General features: G+C 41.9%; 1 protein-coding gene across 17 annotated transcripts in view; it reads left to right on the top strand.

The window, feature by feature from the left end:
- The window catches only part of SYNE1 (spectrin repeat containing nuclear envelope protein 1), a 561,745-nt gene that overhangs the window by 256,931 nt on the left and 280,215 nt on the right, over nt 1-24,599 (top strand). For all 17 annotated transcript variants that reach the window (XM_055134197.1, XM_055134196.1, XM_055134206.1 and 14 more), the window contains 7 exons: nt 470-675; nt 1,666-1,821; nt 6,672-6,963; nt 8,066-8,238; nt 9,349-9,658; nt 12,246-12,410; nt 17,780-18,136. In XM_055134197.1, the coding sequence (XP_054990172.1) occupies nt 470-675; nt 1,666-1,821; nt 6,672-6,963; nt 8,066-8,238; nt 9,349-9,658; nt 12,246-12,410; nt 17,780-18,136 (1,659 nt within the window). The remainder of the gene's footprint in view (nt 1-469; nt 676-1,665; nt 1,822-6,671; nt 6,964-8,065; nt 8,239-9,348; nt 9,659-12,245; nt 12,411-17,779; nt 18,137-24,599) is intronic.

Genomic DNA, 24,599 nt, shown 5'->3' with positions numbered 1-24,599 from the left:
CAGGGCCTTGTATGCAGGATAGAGAGGGGGCCAAGGAAGGGGAGCAAAGGGAGGGGAAGGAAGCAGAGGAGGAGGAGAGAAGGAGGAGAAGAAACAGTCGGGAAGAAGACATCACTCGAGCCATGTGAACAGGTAAGGCCTGAACCAGGTTGGACAGAGGGAATCTATGGAGAATTAGGCCACAAGAAATTGATGAGAAATCCTCCTTTCCGACCCTGCAGTGCTCACAGTTTGTCCTCAGTGGTTCCAAGGACTGACAAGAGGCACCGTCCTCAATATTCAGCCTTAATTATATTCCAAGTGTATACATCATTCAGGTCCAGCCTATTAAAGACCTTCTTTCTTTGGGCTTTGTCTTTCTTCTTTCTTGTCTTACTTTCTATCTCAGTACATATTTATGATTTGTGGTCCTGTACACCAAGGCCTCTTCAGGTTCGCAATTTTCATGTGTCTTTATTCCCCTAAACAGAATATCCTGGACTCAGTGAGAGATGGGCAGAGCAAGCTGGATGCTGTGACTCAGGAGGGACAAACATTGTATGCACATTTGTCTAAACAAGTGGTCAGTAGTATTCAGGAGCAAATCACAAAGGCCAATGAAGAATTCCAAGCATTCCTGAAACAGTGCCTTAAAGACAGACAAGCTCTGCAGGACTGCGCCTTAGAGCTCGGAAGGTACGGCTTTTTGCTAAGTGTGGGTTCCATCATGTATGGCTCTATTTCTAAGAACTTAGAGGAAAGGGTGATTGTGAATAAATAGATAAGATTCAAAATTATGAGTTGAGATTTTAAGTTTCAGCTGTCCATACAGATTCACACTAGTACAAGCCATGCTTAGGTTTGGAGGATATGTTTTGGCTAGATGTTCAGTAAAGAAAGAGAAAGAAACATTATTCCCTAGTTAAGCGTGAATGGCACAAATACCTGTACTTGTTTTCTATGTGACTAATTTAAGATACTAGAGCTTTGACATCTAGGTTTTAGGATATTCTAGTAGTCATATGCTTGCAGTATTTCAACTGGGTTAGGCATGGCAGAAAAATAACCTTCGAGATTCAGTTAATCCCGTTCCCAATTAAAAAGCTGTAACATAGTGGTGAATACAAAAATACAGAACAAAGCAAAATATAGCAGAAGCTTCATTTTCCAGTGTGGAAAAATATATAACTACTCCAGATGTCTTTTTGGTGGCACAGAAATTTTCCTGACTCTTGTTCAGGTTTCTCAGACAACTTATATTGTTTTTGAAGCTTATGCCTTTCGCTTATGCCTGAGTCAAATTTCCATAGCATAGAAAGCCAGAAATGACTTTCTTTCATTTCCCAGGGCTTCTGACTTTTCCGTCCTACCCACTGGCTTCCCTCTGTGGACTTTGCTGTAAGACACAGAGTGGAGTTCCCACTGATATGGAAATGGGAGCAGCTGCCAGCAATTGCCAGCTCTTCAACCAAGAAATCAGTTTAGCTAATGTTAATATTTTTCTGCTTGAATCTCATGAGACATTATGAGGATTTATTGTTCAGTTATTGAAATAAGTGGAAAATTGGGTGGATTCATTGTTTTTCTTTCATAATTGCCATAGTATGGCCTCAAATATTCAAACTTAATGAATTAAGTAATCACATAATAAATTTCTCAAAAGTGTATGTGCTTGTTATTTTTTAGCTTTGAGGATCAACACAGAAAACTGAACTTATGGATTCATGAAATGGGTGAAAGATTAAGTACAGAAAACTTAGGAGAGACTAAACAGCACATTCCGGAGAAGAAAAATGAAGTCCATAAAGTTGAAATGTTTCTGGGAGAGCTTCTGGCTGCAAGGTAAAGTCTAAAATGGAGCAAATTTTTTCCCTATTATGTTTTTGACAGAGTCAATTTGAAAAAAAATAGGGAAATTGTTTTTATTATAAATAACAAGTGTTAGTTAGGCCTGGAATTTGGTTTCTTTCGTTTGGCTGTGTGTTTGCTGTCATATCTCAGTGCCCCACATACCAGTGACTATCTGGTACTTCCTGTGCAGTGTGGGATTTTGGAGCGAGCAAAAAGATGGCAATTAGGAGCTCACCCACATCCTATTTTAGTCTTCCTTTTCTCAGCATATTGAGCAGGACACTCATTTTTAATTGAATCTTGATACCAGTCTTTGAATACTGGATTAGCAATACTTAATTTTCCTTTCCTAGGTTATTATAAGACCCTCTTACTAGAAGATACAGTTTATAAGACTAGAATACTACAAATATAAAATGATTATAAGAATACTCTTCCTGGGGTCAGTATGATAGTACAGAAGGTAGGGTGTCTGCCTTACACGTGGCTGACCTAGGTTCGATCCTCAGCATCGTATTTTATCCTCCGAGTACCACCAGGAGTAATTTCTGAATGCAGAACCAGGGAGGGGTAAGTCCTGAGAATCACCAAATTGGCCCCAAAACCAAAAAGAAAAAAATACTCTGCATTTACAAAAATTATGCTCTACAGCTTCCACTTTTGATATATTTTTTTGTAGACTTCATCCTTTAGTTCCATTTAAAACTCACATCATGAAAAAAAAAAGATAACAGATATCACCTCACACTGGTAAGACTGGCACACATAAGAAAGATTAGAAGGAAGTGTTGGCATAGATGAGGGGAAAGAAACCTGCATCCATTGATGTGGAAATGTTGACTGGTCCATCGTTTTTTGGTAAACAAAATATTTCTCAATAAACTAGGAATTGATCTTTCATATGATACAGCAATTCCACTTCTTGGCATTTATCCCAAGAACAACAACAACAACAACAACAACAAAAATCTCTTCAGAAAAGATGTTTGTGTTTCTCTGTTCTCTGCTTCACTATTCACAATAGCCAAAATTTGGGAAAAAAAACACCCAAGTGTCCAAGAACAGATGAATGGATAAAGAAACTGATACATATACACAATGGAATACTACTCAGCCATTAGAAAAAAACAAAATTATGTGATTTACAGTTATGTGACAGGTCTGGAGAGAAATATCCTGAGTGAACTTACTCAAAAGGAAAGGAACAGATACTGAGTGATCTCCTTTATGTGCAAAATGTAAAGTCACTGTCACTGTCACTGTCATCCCGTTGCTCATCAATTTGTTCGAGCGGGCACCAGTAATGTCTCTCATTGAGAGACTTATTGTTACTGTTTTTGGCATATCCAATATGCACGGGTAGCTTGCCAGGCTCTGCCATGCAGGCTCCATACTCTCAGTAGCTTGCCGGGCTCTCCGAGAGAGGCGGAGGAATCGAACACAGGTCGGCCACGTGAAAGGCCAATCGTAAAGTCACATCATAAAAACATAACAACTACTCAAAGGCAACAGAAGCTGGGAAGAGGATTTTATTTATTTTTTAATGTTATTATTATTATTATTATTTTGCTTTTAGGGTCACATCCAGTGATGTTCAGGGGTTACTCCTTGCTCTGTGCTCAGGAATTACACCTGGTAGTGCTTGGGGGACCATATGGGATGTTGGGAATTGAACCTGGGTATACTATCGCTTCGGCCTGCGAAGAGATTTTTAATAGAACGCATCTCATTGAAAGAGGATGAGGGAACAGGACAGGGGATGGACACTGGGATGAGATGGAGGGAAGTGAACCCTGCTGGTGTGTGTGTGTGTGTGTGTGTGTGTATGTGTGTGTGTGTGTGTGTGTATGTGTGAAACCCCGCCATTACCCATATTGAAAATCATGGTGCCTAAAATCAAATGTTGGAAAAATATAACAAAATAAGACACACTTTATAAGCCAGAGCAGTATCAAAAAGGACTAAGCCAGAACCGAACCCCTGCTTGGTATGTGGACTATGTCATATCACCTACATGCCATGGTGTCCTGCACTTCTAAATGTGCCCCTGAGCACAGAGCTTGGAGTCCCCAGGCACTACTGAGTGTGCCCCTCTAAAAAATAAAAATCCAAAGAAAAAAATTACTTTGACTGACTCATTCTCCTAGTAATTGTAATAAAGCAAAAGCTCTGATGCAGTTGGGCTTTTCTGGAAGTTGCTCTCGGCAGCACTGATTGTTTCTTTATAACTTTGAGACTGAGCCAGCATTGCTGGCTCCTTTCCCAGGCAGCGTTCTGGGGCTGGTGCCTCTTGGACTCTGCCATGTGCCGGGTTTATTTCCTCAATGTTTTCTCCACCCCTGGCATTTTCAGTTGCCTAATTGGAGCCCTTCCATTGGAAGATGGATCATTTTCCATCTGGGAACAGCAGTTTGGCTAAAACTTACCCTTGTAAAGTACAGATGCTGAAGATATTATTGTCTCATTTGTATTAGATATCCTATGTCTGATCAGGTGTCTATGAATGGGAATACTTCAGCAGTACCTATAATGTAAAATTTTCTAATAGAAAGTCAACATTCCCTATCTTGGAATCATCCTCTATAGGCCTATTCAGATTTTTTCCTTTTCACTTTTCTTAATTCTCTTCACTGTTATTAAATTTTTCCTGAAAGCTTTATTTATTTTATGAAACTTTAAGTATATTAACATGGAATTAATCATAATATTAATTTTAATATAATATATTATATATTAGATTTCCATTTATTTACAATTTTGTGGAATTTCAGATTAGTTTTATTCATCTATACATGTATAGTATCACCACCTCCACAAACAGAATGGAGGAAAGAAAGGAAAGAAGGGAAAGGAAGGAAGGAAGGAAGGAAGGAAGGAAGGAAGGAAGGAAGGAAGGAAGGAAGGAAGGAAGGAAGGAAGGAAGGAAGGAAGGAAGGGAAGGAGGGAGGGAGAAAGGAAGGAAGGAAGGAAGGAAGGAAGGAAGGAAGGAAGGAAGGAAGGAAGGAAGGAAGGAAGGAAGGAAGGAAGGAAGGAAGGAAGGAAGGAAGGAAGGAAGGAAGGAAGGAAAGCCATTGGGACTGGAGATTTTGTCTACAGAATTGAGCTAACATGGGCTTTGGTTACCCTACGCCTTCCTTTGTATCTAGTTCTCTTGCCATTTTGCCTTGGAGAAAATAGTCTAATTACCCTTTATCATGAAATTTAATGCTTTTCCTTCTTTTGGGGGAGGGCAGTGGTGGGCAGTAGTGGTGGGCCACACACAGCAGTGCTCAGGTAGACTCCTGACTTTGTGCTCAGGAGTGACCCCTGCTTGGGAGAACCATGTGCCAAGCTGGGGATCAAATCAGGATGCATGCAACACAAGTACCTTAACTCTTGACCATCTCTCTGGCTGTCACTGGTTCTTTTAGACTCACAGTACTGCTAATAATGATAGAATTTTGATACTGGCAAGCACAGTCCTTCATGTGCTCTTACTCTCTGGTATCTGGGACTATCTGCTAAGAGCTTCCATGTGTTTTTTTTCCTAAGTGGCTACTTCTCTGGGCCCCTGGACAGTCCCACGTTCCTTTGCTGGTCACCTGGGCTGCTTGCTCCTTCCAGACCCCTAGACTTTTAACTGATCATCAAATTTCCAGTACTTCAGATATCTTAGAGAAATATTCTATATTTTATTGTAGCTTATGTGTTTGCAAGGATATTAACACTTATGGTTTTAATGTACATTAATCATACTCATGTCCTGTATTTCTCAGCCAGTCCCCTACATTTGTGAATCCTTTCATATCTCGCAGTCACTCAACAATTCTTGCAATGACAAGTGTTTGCCGTTGTTGTAAATTACTCTCTTACGTTGTTGCTGAGTGCCTTTTTGGCTTCAGAAAATAGATTGCTGAGTATAAACATTATAGATTTTTCCAGCAGATGCAACATTGTCAAAGTCATAGAGAGGCCTTGCAAAGACAATGTGTGTTCAGGCATCTGTCCTTCTGGTAGCAGGAATTTCCCAATAGGGGTGCTGGGAAGAAATCTGAACTCGGCAGAAGGATGAAGCCTATGTTTCCCATAGGATGGCATTTTCCCTCCCAGCAATTAACAAACTTCCAAACTGAGATGACCAAAGTGTCCATGAAAGGAACACATGTCTCAAATGTCCTTCTGAAAGATTTGATGATGACCATAAGGATAATCACGGTGATCTCATTTTTTTTTTGTCTGTCGGCAATTATATTGGGCCTTGGGCATGTGAGATGCATGTGAACACCTGACTTTTCTAGAAGGTGGACATCTGGTAAACTGAGTCAGAACGGGGACGAGCTGGGGGTTTGGAATATGACAGAAGTACAAGGCAGAGGGCACACTGGCTCCAACAGTCCTCGGAATGTCTCTATGGAAGCAAAGAAAGGAGCCAAATGGAAAAGAAGGAGGGGAGAAAGCAGAGAACTAGAAGGTTTATATAAAGGAGGAATCTCCATTATATACAAAAGAATGTTTGGGGGAGTTTCTCAGAGCAGCTCGTGGTAAGAGTATAAATAAGAACTGAGCCATGCGACAGACAGACAGACAGGCCCGGCCCGTTTCTGAAACGAATCGCTAGTAGCAGGGCTGGCTTGGACCTCAGCCCGCACAGACATGGTCAGACCTCCCCATGGTTCGGGCAACCCTTCCCAGATGGTACTGAGTGCCCTGGGAGCAGCCCAGCCCCACCCGCCTCTTCCCTGGGACAGGCCTGTCATCTGTGAGCCCTCGTCTGGTTCTGGCTCCAACATCAACAACCATTCGTCCCTCCCCTGCGTGGCTGAGTGTCAGGATTCAAAATACGGCCTTTCTGTTTGCTCTAGAGAGTCGCTTGATAAGCTTTCCCAGCGAGGGCAGGTCCTCAGCGAGGACGGCCGCGGGGGCGGCAAGGAGGCCCGGCTGTGCTCCCAGCTCTTCTCTGGCTACCAGAACCTGCTCCGAATGACCAAGGAGAAGCTCCGCGGCTGCCAGCTGGCCCTGCAGGAGCACGAGGGGCTGGAGGACGCCCTGCAGAGCATGTGGTCCTGGGTGAAAGGCGTGCAGGACAGACTGTCCTGGGCAGAGAGCACGACCGGAAGCAAGGACGCCCTGGAGAAACGGCTCTCCCAAATCCAGGTACGCCTTGCGTCCAACGCTACATCCATCGCTCCCCCAGGACTCATCCAAACGGATGACAAATGTCGGGGCTGGAGCCTGTCATTCCGTGAGCCTCTAAGCGAGGGTCCCATGGACCAGATGGGAGAACTTGGGTAGAGAGAGAAGACTTACTTCTCTCCTGTGGAGGAGAACATATTTTTGTTCCATAGCTTTAAACTGGACTTCAGTTTTGGTTGGTGAACTTTTCTGCAAACATCCTCTACTTCTAGTGCTGGGAACCTAGAGGTGAAATTTAGTCTTTGCTGGCTAGGACAGCCTAGTTACAGAGTAGCTTTATTGTTATGAGTTGTCGGAGCTGGAGAGATGGTACACACATTAGGGCTAACCCCTAAGCACAAAGCCAGGTGGATCCCTGAGCACTGTGGGTATGACACAACCTCCCCATCCCTCCCCCTCCAAATTGTTACCTTAAGTATAATGTGGATTGAGGGGCTGGAGTGATAGCACAGCAGGGAGGGCATTTACCTTGCACGCAGCTGACCCGAGTAAGATTCCCAGTATCCCATATGGTCCCCTGAGTACCGCCAGGGATAATTCCTGAGTGCAGAGCCAGGAGTGACCCCTGTGTATTGCCGGGTGTGACCCAAAAAGCAAAAAAAAAAAAGTATAATGTGGATTGAAGCAGATGGGATCTCTGAAGCACAAAGAGTATTACCAGTCACCAGTCTTGAAAGACATCTATGAAGTTGGCCTAGAAAGATAGGACTTAGTCAGGCAATGATGACAGGACTGGTCACACATGTGCTTCCACTTCCCAAATGATTTCTCTTTTACTGTGAAGCAAAGGAAAAGAAACCAGCATCACTTCTAAACTGAGGGTCCAAAAGTTTTCCAAGACTTTAAATTAAAGAATATTTGAGTCCAGGAGTCTTGATTCCTGATATTTAAATGAAATGGTATTTTGGAATAGGACTTGGGCATTGTGTTGTTGCTGATGTTTTAAAACACTGCTCCCCAAAATGTGATTCCCTACCTTACTCTCATGGAAAACAGAATCTTTTTGTAAAAACATCAAAGGTTTCAGTACTCTTGATGACAAGTATTCACCCTTCTCTTCCAGGATATCCTCCTGATGAAAGGGGAAGGAGAAGTTAAATTGAATATGGCGATTGGCAAAGGAGAACAGGCCTTGAGAAGTAGCAACAAGGAGGGTCAGAAGGTGATTCAGACTCAGCTCCAGACCCTGAAAGATGTGTGGGCTAACATCATGAGCTCTGCAGTCTACGCTCAGAGGTAGAGTCTACTTCTTCTGAATATTTGCCTTAACAAAATTCGGAATCTTAGTAAGATGGGCCGGTCCTGAGGTTGTTCTGGGTTAGAGATAGCTATTTTTATGCATGACTGGTCTTACATCCCTTGGTTTTCTATCAGGACAAACACTGGCTTGATTTGTTTATTTGCTCTGTGGTGTATGTGTGTGTTTATGTGTGTGTGTATGTTTATGTGTGTGAGTATGTGGTATGTGTACATTTTTACATCTTTATAATGTCATGGAATCTTGAATGCAATATAGACTCAGCAAGATTCCATCTTTAAATACAGCATATCAACTCTCCAGTGCTTAGGAAGAGGTCAGTTTCGTTAAAATAAATGTGAAAATGGATGAATAAATATAACACAACTATATAATGGATGTTAAAATTAAACATAAAATGCAAGAAACAGAAACAGATCCTGGACTCTGTCTTGACAAGAAATCAAATGACAGCTTCGTATTAAGCAATGTTCAAATGGTTGAGCTAAAATAATGAAACAAAACAAAGTATTTTTGTCCTACGAGTACTCATAGTCTAGCATAGAGTACATTCCAAAATAGTTTCTGACTCAGATTGTGTTGCTAAAACTCCGTGGGACAGGAAAAGAATGCAGGTTCTGTGGTTGCTTATGGAAAGGTGATATTGATTTGAACTTTCTAGAAAGTTCTTTGAGGAAAGATGGGAGCTTTATGGGATATGTATGATGAGGCTTCTATTGACACAAAAGAAAGTATTAAGTCAATGCTGGAATTACCCTCCTGGATCTTTTGAAAGATTGAGACTCATCTGTGAAGTGTAAGAGCAGGTATAAAGCAAGCACATATGAAGGTTTCCTGCTGTTCTTGTCTTTTCTATTGCTTCCTTTCTTTTTTGTGTATGTGAGCATGAGTGCATGAATGTGTGTGTTTGTGTATGTGTGTGAATGGTATTGTGGATTCACACAATATTTTTCCTGCTCTTCCAGCCACATTATCCTCCCTTACGACATTCCTCACTCAGACAGCTCACATTTGGGAGAGATTTTTCTAGTTGTATTACTTATTTCATAAGTGTGACATTCCATTTTTCTACGGGATATTGATTCTAGCACTTTGGAGTCTGTGATCAGTCAGTGGAATGACTATCTAGAATGGAAAAACCAACTGGAGCAGTGGATGGAGTCCGTGGATCGGAAGGTAGAACACCCCTTAGAACCACAGCCGGGGCTGAAAGAGAAGTTCGCCCTTCTGGACCATTTCCAGGGCATTGTGTCAGAGGCAGAAGACCACACGGGAGCCCTGCACCGCCTCACCGCAAAGGCCAGGGAGCTCTTCCAGAAAACTGAAGACGAGTCCCTTAAGGAAGCAGCCCAGGAGGAACTGAAAACACAGTTTAATGACATAACCACGGTCGCCAAGGTTAGTGCCTTCCATTGAGGAGAAAACTGGGGGAAACAGAGCCACAGTACAGTGAGTTGGATGTTTGCCTTGCTTGCGGCCAACCTGAGTTCGATCCCTGGGTCCCATGTGATCCCCCGTGCACCATCAGAAGTGATTCCTAAGTGTAGAGCCAGGAGTCAGCCCTGAGCATGGCTGAGTGTGATCCAAAAAGCCAAAAAGAGAAAAGGAAAACTGAAAACACCAGTCAAGAGCAACTTGTGGTGGAATGATCTGGGGAATTGGTACCATGAAAGTTTTGTGCTCTCTCTCTCTCTCTCTCTCTCTCTCTCTCTCTCTCTCTCTCTCTCTCTCTCTCTCTCTCTCTCTCTCTCCCCAGTGTTTTTATTTACATTTTTTCATCTTTGTCTATGCTGGATGTTAGTCAACTCATTCATTGTTGTTGTAAGATGATCTGTGCCCCAAATATCACTACTTTATTTGGTGGGGAAGAGGCTTGGCCATATTCAGTAGAGCTCAGGGATCATTTCCAGCTCAGGGGTCATTCCCAGCAGTGTTCAGAGGACCATGCAGTGCCAAGGATCAAATCTAGGCTGTGTATCTAGAGAGATTGTGCTGGGGTTAAGGCACTTGTCTTGCATGAGGTTGGACCCCACTTCAATCCCCAGTACTGTACGTTTCACCAATACCATGAGTGATCCTTGAGCACAAAGCCTACAGCATAACCTGAAAAGAGTATTTCTCCCCTCCAACACACACACACCACCAAAGATGAGAAACAAACAAACAAAAACTTTGGGCCTCCTGCATAAAAGACAAGTAACTTCTGTAGGCTTTGGCCCTCAAATATCACTATTAAGTTTTTTACTTCAGTTTCCATTATGAATTATTACATTAGATATAGGTCTGATTATACCCTGATTTTTATAAATTTAATTTTATTTTTATAAAGTTGTCCACATTAATTCATTATATTTAATATTCAAACACCAGTCCCACCACCGTTGCACCTTATCATCACCATTATTTTAATTTTTTCACCCCCAATCCTAAAATGTGCCCCCCAAAACAGAACCAAAACCTTTATTTTTTATAGCTTGTTATGAATAACTCGCTAAAATTGATTCAATCAAGTTTCCTTAGAGGAAAGTGTGTGAAGCTTGTTGTATTTCATCCTGGAGTCATTAAGCCCTTGTATAAGGGATTGCAAACATGTTTTCTAGGTCCATTCAAATGTTGTGTGATATTCTTGGTACAACAGTGGTGTAGAGTATGAGAGGTTCAGGAATTCTGAAATTTAGGATAATGATTATACAGCAGATTCGTTCATTGGTAAGGCCTTTGTAGCTCTCTTCTGGGAGCTTTATTTCTGAGTCTCTGGATCTTGGCCATTGATGAGATTATGTGGCTCCAGGGGCAATTTGTGGGTGACTTCCAAGCTACTGGAAAACTTGGGAAGTGGGGGGAGGAGATTCACTCCTGCTCTCAGGGAGCTTAGAGATGTCAGTCTGAGTCTGTGAAGAGCAGCCGTGAGCACGGCAGTGATGGTTGTGGAGGTTTTCGGCTGCTGGAGCTCTATTGGGATGGGAAGGATATGCCCTGATTTTAATCATTTGAATAATATTGTTTTTATTTCTCATCAGTAAGATTTCTTTTTATATTTTCAAGATTACCTGTCACATCGAGGTTTATTTTTTCATTTCTATCTCTGAACCATTACTTTTCTTCTTGATTTTTTAGTGTCTATTTGTAGCAATAATAATGAAATGCTAATGCTAATGAAAATAAGCATTTTCATTTGTGCTATGAATACTAAAATTATTAGCAAGTATAGTTGTTTATCCACATATCTTAATTTTGTTAATGTTTGAGAACTATGACTAGAATTTAAAGTACCAACCTACCAACCTTGAATTTTGCTTTTGGTTTTGTTTTTCAATGGTGCAGCATAAGAGGGTTTTCTTGGCTTCTGTATCCTCCGCTTGTGTCCTGTCCTATAAAATGGTGATAGTAGTAGTTTCTACATCACAGTACCATTGTGAATCTTAGATGAGTAATTGTAAATAAAGGGCTGAGCAGAATGCTATACACAAAAGCAATATAAGTCATTGCTTCAATAATAACACTAGTTATTGTGGTCATTTTATGAGATGAATTATTAGTAAGGGATATTGGCTTGTATTCACTAAAAATAGGTATTTATGCTAAGCACAAAAAAATTCATGTTTGTCTCCTCAGAGTCTTTCAGCCTACTCAAGATTTCATATTTTCAACGTAATTTACTATCTATAAAAAACATTCATAAATAAGAATGAGGGACTGGAACAATAGCACAGCCAGTAGGTCGTTTGCCTTGCATGCGGCCTACGTGGGTTCAGTTCCCAGAATCCTATATGGTCCCCCTGAGCACAGCCAAGAGTAATTCCTGAGTGCAGAGCCAGGAATAACCACTGTGCATCACCGGGTGTGATCCAAAAAAGAAACAAACAAACAACAAAAAAGAATGATGTCCTCTGAGAGGACTAAGAGACCAGTCACCTGACCTGTTGTGTGATTTCCTATTCTCAGTAAGAGCTGCTGCTGAAGTATCCTTTTCCCTGATTCCTAGGAGAAGATGCGGAATGTGGAAGAGTTGGTGAAAGAACACCTCATGTATCTGGATGCAGTCCAGGAATTCACCGATTGGCTCCATTCGGCGAAGGAAGAGCTTCATCGCTGGTCGGATATGTCTGGAGATTCATCAGCCACTCAGAAAAAGTTGTCTAAAATTAAGGTCAGAAAAGGGATAGCTGTTACTACTTCACTCTTTATTGGTTCTTGAGTACAACATATCTCAGATATGAAAAATAGTATGTATACATACATATATATACATATGTATAGTGGGTAAAATTCTGTTTAAAATTTAAAATGCTTCCTTCCAATTTATTGTCTGTTGGTGTCCTGCAACCTCTGAATCTCATTAATTTTAAACAGATTTAAGAGAATAAAGAGAATTCAAGACACTTTAGCTTCTGGGCAAAATGGAACATGAGCCATTTATTTGCTTCTGGTATGTCTTTTATTGCAGCACCAGAAACCAAAAACTATACCTTGCTGCCATGGTGGAATGACAAAGTCAAATACTGTTTTTTTTTTTTATGTAGTAGAAGAAAGTTTGTGAACTGACTTAGATAAATGTATTTGAGCAATAACTTAGAAATGTCATTATGCTGTTTTGTTCTGGTCTCCAGGTCAACAGGAAAACGATATAGAAGAAAATACTTTAAAGGACATTAAAACTATCACCACATTTGCTCCTTATATGGACAACATAGAAAATAGAAATTAACACATCTGTGGGAGCTAGAGATTTAGTGTAATTCCTTTCCTGTTGCTTGATTGTTCACTTGCAATCCTTTTATCTTCCCATAGAAAGTCATAGATTATAATCACAATTTAAATAGTGATGAAATTAAGTTCTTATCCCTGATGATTGGAACAAATGATTGATAACAATAATAACTCCATTTTCCAGTGAATCAAGGTAGTTTCATTGAGCTAAACTTAGGAAGAAAGACCTAACAGGGGGGATAGAGAGGAAACACATACTCAAGAAAGTACCTGGGGTTCTTCAGAGTGGAAAAAAACAGAGAGAGATTCATGTTCAAGAGAGAAAGAACATAGCTGAGAGCGCAACCAATAGTAACTACATTTTGAGGATTTATTTCCAAGAAATTAAAAAGTATTTTCCTTAAACCTTACAATATAGGGACTGGAATGATAGTACCAGGGACACTTTCCCTGCACATGGTTGACTCTGATTTGATCCCTGAGCCTTTCCAGGAATGATCCCTAAGCACAGAGCTGAGAGCAAGCCCTGAAAACAATTGGATGTGGGGGAAAACAAATAACAACAACAAAAAGGTTTTCTTGAATGACCTCACAGGCTTTAAAAGAGATAGTCTAACATTGCAGAAAGAGGAAGTAAAACTGCATTTGAAGCCATATTGTCTTTATACTTCTTTAAAATATTTCTTTGAGACAGTTGTCAGTAATATTCCCTTTTATTCATATCCCCATTTCTTCATGCACTCAGGATTGGGAGTCCTTCAAGGATCTTTCAATGTAGTGGCAAATGCTGTTGTTACTCACATTCTACATGACAGTTTGGAAGAAAACTGTTCCTTCCAAGCATCCTATAAGAAATGCAGTTTGGAAGAACAGAATCTGAACACTCTGCATTCAGATTCAGGTGCCGGAGTCAGAGACCCATCCTGCACCCTCTCTCTACTGATTTACTTCATGGGTCTTGGTGCACTTGCAGTCCTCAATTCTGAGTTTTTAATGCATTTATTTATTGGGTTTTGAGGCGCTTAGGGCTCACTCCTGGCTAGAGGCTCAGAAATCACTCCATAAATTCTTGCAGAACTATATGCAGCATCTGAGACTGCCCGTGTGCCTGTTCTATCCATCTCTAACTCTCAAGACTTGTATTTTTATTGGTAAAAATAATAATGTAGTTACCTGACACTCAATGGGATTGTAAGTACAAAGTTAGATCAAGCACATGGAGTACTTAGTGCGGTGGGCCAGGGAGATCTACTCAAAGGGTTGGAGCACATGCTTCACTTTCAGACCCCAAGACTGCATGGACCCCCATAACCACCAGGAACCGACTCTGAGCACTGTCCAGAGGAGTCCTTGAGCACTGCCAGGTGTAGACAGGAAGAGAAAATTGAAGAAAGGAGAGGGGAGGTGAAAAGCAGAATGGAGGGAAGAAAAGGGAGAGATGGAAGGAGAGGAGGGAAGAAGGAAGGGGGAGGGAACGAGAGGGGAGTTGAGGGGAGGAGAGGGGAAAGGCATCTCCATGCCTTCCCTATAGATGCACTCATAAGATTGTGGAGATGAGACGGAATTGCCCCTAGAGCCAGGAACTCTGCCTCCGTCTTAGATTAACAAGTCCGTGCAGAGGAGATGGGGTACCGTGGAGGAAAGACAAAGTGTTCGGTGGTGACCCATGGCATCCAGAGTGCCTGGGGCTAAGTCTGGGAGGCAGCTGAACTCTCAGGTGTGAATGTCAGGTTAGGGAGTGGGACTGACGCTCAAAGGCAGAATCATCCACCTACTGTTGAAGCTCCCAGAATAAATGGAACCGGGAAGAGTAAGGGAGAGAGCAGAGAGAACAAGCGGCCCAGGCCTGAAATGCAGCCACTGCCTGTATTCGATTCATTGATTCCAGGAACCACAGAAGATCTGAAAGGGACGGGGAGAAAAGGAAAGACAAAGAAAATGAGGAAGGCCAGAGAGGCCTTGCCACCCACGCCTTGGGGGAAGGATGTGGCGCCCACTTAGAGAAAAGACCCTGGGACCTCCACTGCTGGCCTCTTAGGATGATGAGCCTCCAGAGGGTGGGAGCAAATGGTGGGTGGGTGGTCACTACTGAGGGGGGTTCCTGTTTGGGAATGGTGATAGCACAGTCGTAGCACTGTCATCCAGTTGTTCATTGATTTGTTTGAGTGGGCACCAGTAACGTCTCCATTGTGAGACTTGTTATTACTGTTTTTGGCATATTGAATATGCCACAGGGAGCTTGCCAGGCTCTGCCATGCAGACGGGGTACTCTTGGTAGCTTGCCGGACTCTCTGAGAGGGATGGAGGAATCGAACCCAGGTTGGCTGCATGCAAGGCAGACACCCTACCCACTGTGAGAATTGTTTTCAAAAGTTGCTTCCCATGTGGCCCAGTGCTCTTGTTTTGAAGTATTTTTATTCACTACTTCAAAAATCAAAATCATAAGAGGAAATATAAGAGATAGATCAGGGGGTAAGGACTAGAATTTGAGGAGAAGAAAATGAGTCAGGCAGAGGCTGGGTCCTCCCATCTGTGCTGAACAGATTCTGGGTGCTGAGAAAATGCAAAAGGAAGGATAAAAAACACCTCCCCCATGCTTCCTTGCCCAAGCTGCCCTCTGCCTAACTCAGACAAACTCAGAGATATACAACCTCTCAGCAAAGTACCTGTGTAACAGTGTGTGTGTGCATCATATTTTTAATGTGTTTCATAGTAAGACAAGGACAGGCATGCAAAAGTCATTTCAAAACACTTTGAAATGATGGTGTCCTTATCCAAAATCTAGATGAGTGGAGAGAGTCATCTCTCCACTGCAGTGCCCTGTCACTGTGCCAAAGAAAACTGGGCCAAGGCACAAGAGTATTTTGGGAACCTTTATTTGGACAGTTGATAAACTGCAAATATGAAATCACTCACAAAGGCAATAATAAGCACTTAATTAGTTAGGCATGGGTCTCTTTCCAAAATTGCCATTTTTCTTCAAACTATTACTGATGCCACATGCTGATAAACATGGAAAGTTAATCAGATACTCTTGCTGCAGAAAAGGATGAATATGTGTGTTTCACTGAGTTTCAGGGCCTAGAGCAATAGTACAGCGGGTGGGCACTTGCCTTGCATGCAGCTGTTCTGATCCACAGCATCTCCTGTGGGCCCTCAGCACTGCCAAGCGGAATTTCTGAGTGCAGAGACAGGAGTAAGCCCTAGCAAGTCAGAATTTCATGTGCTATACTTTGGATTCTCTTGTAACTTAACACTTCAATGATCTATGCAAAAACCTGGCTCTCGTATATAATCGTAGGAAATTTATTTATTTTAAGCTAATCTCAAAATGTGAACAATATCTTATAGTCAAACAATTTATGTTTTAACACAGTGGGTTAAGCTTTCCTCCTATTTAGCCACCCGCTTTTCTATTATTAATGTCCCATTTATTTTCTCACTGAAATTTTTCCATGATGATCTTTTCCTTTTATTTAATTCAGGAGGGAAGTCTTAACTTAGTATCAGTACTCACAAACTCCTGCCTTTAACAATACCACTGCTAGATGAAGTCTAGCAGTGAAAGAAATTTGGGAATTATTTTCAGAAATAATTATTACTATTTTACCTAATCATCAATGCAAAGTTCAGGTGTTTTTCTTTTTTTAATACACCTTATTTTCTGTAGAATATTTCTGTGCTTTAAGCTGTAATTGGGGGGAGAGGGGGTGGCTCAGTGGCAGAGCACCTGCCTTATATCTGTGTTTGAGTCTTAGCACTGCAAGAAATTCATTGTAAGAACAACGTGATGGGACGGAGCGATAGTACAGCAGGTAGGGCAAGTGCCTTGCATGTGGCCAGCCTCGTTTCACTCCCAGCATCCCATGTAATCGCCTGAGCACCACCAGAAGTTATTTCAGAGCGTGGAGCCAGGAATAACCTTGAGCATCACTGGGTGTGACCCCAAAACAGAACAAAACAAAATCAAAGTGATAACTATCTTTTTTTTCAATTCCTAGTGACGTTTTAAGAATGAAAATAAGAGGTCAGAGAGACAATACAGTTGGCCAGGTGCTTCCCTTGCACACAGCCAACCCAGGCTCGATCCCCAACACCCCATATTATCCCCAAACCCACCAGGAATGATTCCTGAGTGCAGAGCCAGGAGTAACACTTAAGCACCACCGGGTGTGGCCCCAAAAACACACAAAAAGGAAAAATAACAACAAATTATGAGCCTCGTTAAAAGGATATTTTAAACTTTTGATTAAGAGTATGTCTTGAAATAGTCATACCATTATTCTAAAAATATTTACTTAAGATACCACAATATTTGAGTTGGACTCATTCTCGCATTATGGGGACTGAGTGTAATTCCTGGTAGGAAGAAAGGTGAGTTTAGCCACCCACTTCTGGAAGCAGATGAGAACGGACTAGAGACCAAGAACAGAGAGCACTTTTGCGGTAGTTCTTTTTGACTTACGGGGAAATATGAATTCACATATTTTTAAGAGCAGAGCATGACAGCCAGCTATGAAATTCGCATTAGAGCAGTGTCACATAATGTTGCGCGTCAGGCCTCCTGGGGCCTCTGTTTGGGAGCAGGGAAGATTCCTCAGCCGCCTTTGCCCCCCAGCCTTGGTGCTCACGAGGCCCTTTCCTGGCTATTATCACTCAGCGGAGGGTGAGCCGGCTTGATCCCGGCTCCTTGTGGCACCCTGGCTAAAACTTCCTAGCGGGACAGGGTCCCTCTCTGTACACATTTGGAAACTTGCAGTGCGGTGACTCACGGCCCGTCTCGGTTACCATGGCGATATTCCATTACAGGAGCTGATGGATTCCAGAGAGATTGGTGCAAGCCGCCTGAGCCGGGTGGAGGCGCTGGCCCCGGCCGTGAAACAGAACACAAGCGCCGGTGGGTGTGAGCGACTGGACGCAGAGATGCAGGCCCTGCGCGCCGACTGGAAGCAGTGGGAAGACAGCGTGCTGCAGACGCAGACCAGCCTGGAGAACCTGGTGAGCCAAATGGCCCTCTCCGAGCAGGAGTTCTCGGCTCAAGTGGCTCGGCTGGAAGAAGCCGTGGGACAGTTCCATGCCCTCCTGAGCACCTGGGCCCAGGAGCTAACCCTCCTGGAAGGCAAGAACACAGACGCCGAGATAGTGGAAGCCTGGCAGAAAGGACAAGTAAGTGAACTTCAGGTTTTCTAGCTGGGGGTTGTGCAAAAAAAAGTGTGTGTGTGTGTGTGTGTGTCTGTGTGTGTCTGTGTGTGTCTGTGTCTGTGTTTGATTCTCTGTATTACTTGGAAAGAGTAGTATCCTTGCTAACTCAAAAAACGTGCATGCCACATGTAGACTCGGAAGGATAAGTTTTCCCCTCATTTAAAGCAGCAACTCTGACTTGTTTCATCTTGAACTCAGTCACGCTGCTGTGCCCACACAGATAGAGAGAGCAGGGGTGCTTATGTATCTGAGAAACGTTGCTTGTTCGTGGCAGTATCTTACTTTCGTTCTTCTGGTGCAAGAGTTTGTAATGTTGCATTCAGCTCTTCAGTCTGAAAACAAACGCCTGTGGGCAGAGGCATAAATAGACAGCGAGTCATAGCTGTCCCCTTGCCAGTGAATTATTTCAAGCAATCCAGTGATTGCATTTAGATCTTGGGAAGAAGCAGTTAGTAATTGCCTAACGCACAAGTAATAATCTTTACCAGATTAACTTCCCTCTGTGCGTTTGACAGTTGACTTCAGTGGTTAACAGAACTCCCACGTCAGGCTTGCTGGTTCCCTTCCCAGGCTCCTGTAACCGCCAGATCTTTTTTTTTTCCTTTTTAAAACTCTTTTAGAATGTAAGAGGGACTCCTCAAAGAGAGAGTGAAGAATGGGCAGAAACTTGAAATCCTCTTTCTTTCTTTTACTGTTAAACAGGATCTTAGAAAGTCTTTCGGTTTTATAATGCTCTGAATCTTGGGTGTCCTTAAAAGGAAGTTCAGTAAAGTAAACTTCTGTTTCTATTTATGTTATAATCATTTCAAAATAACTCCAGCCAGTAAGAAAGTCTTGTAATAGTTCCAGCTCTGTGTGGTCTAAAACCAGCCATTTGAAACAAATAAAGCACTCCAAAAAAGTAGTTCTTTAAAAATCATTCTTTTACTTATATCTATTAAGTTCTAGGTTCTTTTCCCCCACTAATAATGTATTTGGGTTTGGGGGCTTCAGATTTGACTGAAACACGGAAAACAGTTCTGTAAACAAACACAAGAAAGTTGGTCATTGTTTTTATATGATCAATATTAATTATATTGATATAAAGAAATTAGTAATAGTTTTAGTTCTTTTTTGATTTCCTGACTTTCCCTTCTACTAATATGAATGAGATGTTTAAAAAGAAATATTTGGTTGTATTTCATTTGCATTAATATTCTGAGCTACTTTTCTTTTTATGTTGACAGTGTTAGTGAAAAGTAATAGGGGGTTATAAAGAGGCACAAGAGATAAAAATTATATAGGTTTTCAATTGTACCATCAAATCAGAGACATGATCTTTCACTTAGATCTGTTTGCAGCTTTGGTTCCAGGCCCAACTTTTGATACCAATATCACTGTCACTTAATATTCAGATTTTCCCATTTCTAATAATGGCATTTTATCCAGAATGATGTTAATTACGTGACAGGATGAAGGTGTTAGCTAATGTTATAGTTTAAATATACAAACATATACATATATATTAAGTTAATATGCTATTTATATTGTACTTAATGTTATATGTTTATTAGATCTAAATAGCACTGTAGCACTGTAGTCCCGTTCATCGATCTGCTCCAGTGGGCAACAGTAATATCTCCATTGTGAGATTTGTTGTTACTGTTTTTGGCATATCGAATACGACACGGGTAGCTTGCCAGGCTCTGCCATGCAGGCGGGATACTCTCTGTAGCTTGCCAGACTCTCTGAGAGGGACTGAGGAATCGAACCCGGATCGGCCGCATGCAAAGCAAACACCCTACCTGCTGTGCTATCGCTCCAGTCCCAGATCTAAATAGCACTGAGAAAAAAATAATTATAATAAATACATAGCATTTGCTGGAATTCTGAGGGCATTGTTTTTCTCAAGCTATATTATTATTGAGTGTCATATTAGTAAGCACAAACATTCTCAAATGTTTACTTTTCCTACTGCAGTTAAATTATACCCAAGAAATATTTTTAAAAATAAAAATACATCATTTCCCAAATTTAAATAGTATAAAATCCTTTTCAATATGTTTTCAAAGTTATGTACTTAATAGCCAATTGAAAATGTAGAGAATATCTTAACCTAGAGTAGCAGTAGGGGGAAATTGCATTTCAGGTCTTAATTAAGACAAATATATATATGCTGATATTTATATAATGATGCCTCTGAAATATTTTGATCTATGTCAAGGCTACAAAATTATGTTTAATGCAATTTTTTTAATTTTTTTATTTTTTTATTGTGTTTTGCTTTTTGGGTCACACCCAGCGATGCACAGGGGTTACTCCTGGCTCTGCACTCAGGAATTACCCCTGGCGGTGCTCAGGGGACCATATGGGATGCTGGGAATCGAACCCGGGTCGGCCGCGTGCAAGGCAAACGCCCTACCCGCTGTGCTATTGCTCCAGCCCCCTAGTAAAAATTTTTAACAGTACATTTTGGCATTACTAATTAAATGACTAATTACTAATTAAAAGACTTGTGAACCTGTTTGTTTTACTTTTCTGGTGAACAATACATTTTTCAAAATTCTTATAATGTTCTCCACTAAATAAAAGATCTACATAAAATGTTATGACTAGCATTTCAAATTTCAGAGAAAAACTTTGTAGTTGTTATGTATGAAGTTTGCAAATAAAAATATCTTTAATTTCTCTGGACCAGACACTTCGCTAAATTTGTTTTAAATGTAAACTCAGGGAATAGCATCTCTTTTCTCATAATCTCAGTCGAGGGAAAGACCAACAAATGCAAAACCAACTGGGATGCTCATTTCTGATGAGTGCTGACAAGTGGCTTTTGTCTTCAAAGAAGTCCCAAGGAAGCAGGAAGACAGGCAGAGGGTCCTGGGGAAACCATCGTTTATCTGGTTACAAGATCCAAAATTACAGTGGGGGAAATGAGAACAGGGCTCAAATTAAGAAGCTATTGTTAATCAGTTTAACAATAACTCACATGTTTGATCACTGTGTGATTGTAACCCAAACATGAAAGCTTGTAACTCTCTCACAGTGATGTAATAAAATTGTAAAAATAGAAAAAACTCTTATACCATTCTAGAAAGAAATGATGGAATATCTGTGGGCTGTGAAAGTCGAAACGCAGAAGAAAACTGGTGGTTGCTTTGTCTGCTGCAAATTCACTCTGCGCATAATTTATTCAGGATAATTCACTTCTATCATTCTAATTGATGATCACTTGTATCACTTGTCACTTGTCATCCTGTTGATCTTCGAGTTGCTCGAGCAGGCGCAAGTAACATCTCCATTTGTCCCTGTCTTGAGCAAGTGTAGCCCAATGAATATCTGCTCGCTCCAGGAACAGGAAGAGCCTCAAATCATTCATTCAGGGCTTTGATGAAGAAGTCTGACCATCTTGTTGGTGGGTGGCCACGTGGTCTTTTGATGTCCCGTGGAATCCAGTCAGTAACAGCACCGTGATTACAAAGTTATCCATAGCTGAGTTTTAGATGTCCTATATTGAGATAAGTTGATTCTTGAAGTGTTGGGTTAGCCGAGTAAGACAGACATCAGCTGTGAGTGCAGTGACAGTACCTGGCTGCTGGCACTCCATGTTGGCAGAGCTCAGGTGCTGCGGTGGTGGGTGTAAAGTGTACTGGAAGCTGCTCATTCTCTGCCAGTGCCCAGAAAGTGCAGACTTGCTCTGGTGGGGTCTAATGCGCCAAGGTCTATGGAGAATGATCAGATTTGCAGAAAGAGGGTTACCTGGGGCCCGAGTGATCAAGCCCTCAGTAGGGCACTTGTCTTGCTTATGGCTGATCCAGGATGGTCCCCAAACCTCATATGTTCCTCCAAGACCACCAGGAGTCATCCCTGAGCACAGAGCCAGAGTCAGCCCTGAGTGCTAGCTGGTGTGTCCCTAAAACAAAATAAATAAACTTTCACCGACCAAACATTCTCAGTAAACCCTCCCAAAGTTGAGGTCATTTAAAGTTAAGTTTCCCCATTTGATGGGATTCAAAGTAAGAGGTGACCAACCTTAGAGAGAAATATATTATTTTGGTTCTGCTTTGGGGCAGGGATTGGGGTTCTGGATGGAAACACCCAAAATATGATGGCAGGAAGGTGTAATGGTGCTTGGGTTAGGTGTTTGAATAGTAAACATAATCAAATATTGTGAACTACTTTATAAGTAGCACTGTAGCATTGTCATCCCATTGTTCATCAATTTGCTCAATCAGGCACCAGTAATGTCTCCATTGTGAGACTTGTTGCTACTGTTTTTAGCATATCAAATATGCCACGGGTAGCTTGCCAGGCTTTTGCTGTGTGGATGGGATACTCTCGGTAGCTTGCTGGGCTCTCTGAGAGGGATGGAAGAATTGAACCCGGGTCAGCCATGTGCAAGGCAAACATCCTACCTGCTATGCCATTGTTCCAGTCCAAACTGCTGCTACTTTGTCGTCATCATCATCATCATCATCATCATCATCATCATCATCATCATCATCATCATCATCCTGTTGATCGTCGAATTTCTCGAGCAGTCTCAGTAACATCTCCATTTGTCCAAGCCCTCAGGTTTTAGAAGCCTCTCTCTACTCATCCTTCCCAACGATGCCGTACTGGAGGCTCTTTCAGGGTCAGAGGAATGAGACTGAGCTTGTTACTGGTTTTTGCCTATTAATACACCATGGGGACCTTGCCAGGCTCTCCCATGTGGGCAAGAAACTCCCAGTAGTTTTGCCAGGTTCTCCCAGAGGGAGAAGTAGGCTGTAAGATATCGCGTGACCACTTTGCCGAGTCTGGCTTTTAAACGTCTTAAAAGCTTTCAAGACTTAAAAGCCAGCTCCCACTACTTTATAAAATAAAAAAAATTAAAAAATAAATAAAGTTTGGGGCTGGAGCGATAGCACAGCAGGTAGGGCGTTTGCCTTGCACGCAGCCAACCTGGGTTCAATTCCCAGCATCCCATATGGTCCTCCACGCACTGCCAGGGGTAATTCCTGAGTGCAGAGCCAGGAGTAACCCCTGAGCATCGCCAGGTGTGACCCAAAAAGTAAAAATAAATAAATAAATAAAGTTAAGTGTCCCTGATGAACCCATCATTCCTCCACATTTATATCATATCCATAACCTCTCAGTCATACAACTTTTATGATTTCCTACTGCACAGGTTCATGTCCATACCTTCTAATATCCAGACTTCAACACAACGCTGGCAAAGCAGGTTCTCTGAAGCAAGTTATTAACAATAACAAAAACAATTTATCCAAACCAAGTTTTTAAAACAGATATTTCAGCCCCTCACAGGTCAGTACCCAGCGCTGAGGCACAGCACTCTCAGACTCAGAGTGGACCGGCCCTCTTTATCCTCAGTTGGGAACAGGAGGGCCAGGGACAAGCCAAGACCGTGCCTCATTTTCAGATGGGGATCAGGGACTGTACAATGGAGCTATTTACTGGGTTGAGAAGTGCACACAGGCCCGGTTTGTTGAGAAACACGCGTGCCTTACTAATCCAGGCCACCTCTCAGTAAATACCTCTAATATAATGAGAGCCGGCGGCAACAGCTATCTGAGTAGTTACTCTCAGCCTTGTGCTTGCTCCTTAATTCTTCTTTTACCTTGGTGACACCATCACCCACAGAGTCCCATTCAGTTGGAATGGAGAATACTTATGCCCTCATTTTCTTTCTTTCTTTCTTTTTCTCTTTCTTTCTTTCTTTCTTTCTTTCTTTCTTTCTTTCTTTCTTTCTTTCTTTCTTTCTTTCTTTCTTTCTTTCTTTCTTTCTCTCTCTTTCTTTCTTTCTCTCTCTCTTTCTTTCTTTCTTTCTCTCTTTATCTCTTTCTCTCTTTCTTTCTCTTTCTTTCTCTCTCTTTCTTCTTCTTTCTTTCTTTCTTTCTTTCTTTCTTTCTTTCTTTTTTTCTTTCTTTCTTAAGTGGATCTTGTTGTAATTTGGGGCCATCCTTGGCATTGCTTGGGGCTTATCCCTGACTCTATGCTCAGGGATCACTCCTGGAGTGGCTCGGGATGAGGTACAGGGGTGACTGAGATCAAACCTGGGTCGACTTCATGCATAACAAATGCCCTACCTGCTGTACTATCACTCTAGGCCCCTGTCTCTTCAACTTTATATATTTATCAGTTGCCAGAAGTTGTGACACTCATAATCTCTGCTCTGTGACATTCCTGTGAACCGAACACAGTTTACAAAGCTCCTTGTCAGACTCAGTGGCCAGGGCTGTGCTTTCGGAGAATTTTCTGTCAGGTCTAAGGTTTTATTTTGTATTAGAAATGCACAGTACTGGGGGCAGAGAGGTAGAACAGTGGCAGGACATTTGCCTTGTACATGGCCAACTGGGGTTTGGTCGCTGGCTCCCTGTCTGGTCCCCTGAGCCTGCCAGGCGTGATCCTGGAGCACAGGACTTACTCTTCACTGGAGCACAGAGTG

This window comes from Sorex araneus, chromosome 4 (genome assembly GCF_027595985.1).
Source record: "Sorex araneus isolate mSorAra2 chromosome 4, mSorAra2.pri, whole genome shotgun sequence".
NCBI lineage: Eukaryota > Metazoa > Chordata > Mammalia > Eulipotyphla > Soricidae > Sorex > Sorex araneus.
This window is presented reverse-complemented; position numbering and strand designations above follow the sequence as displayed.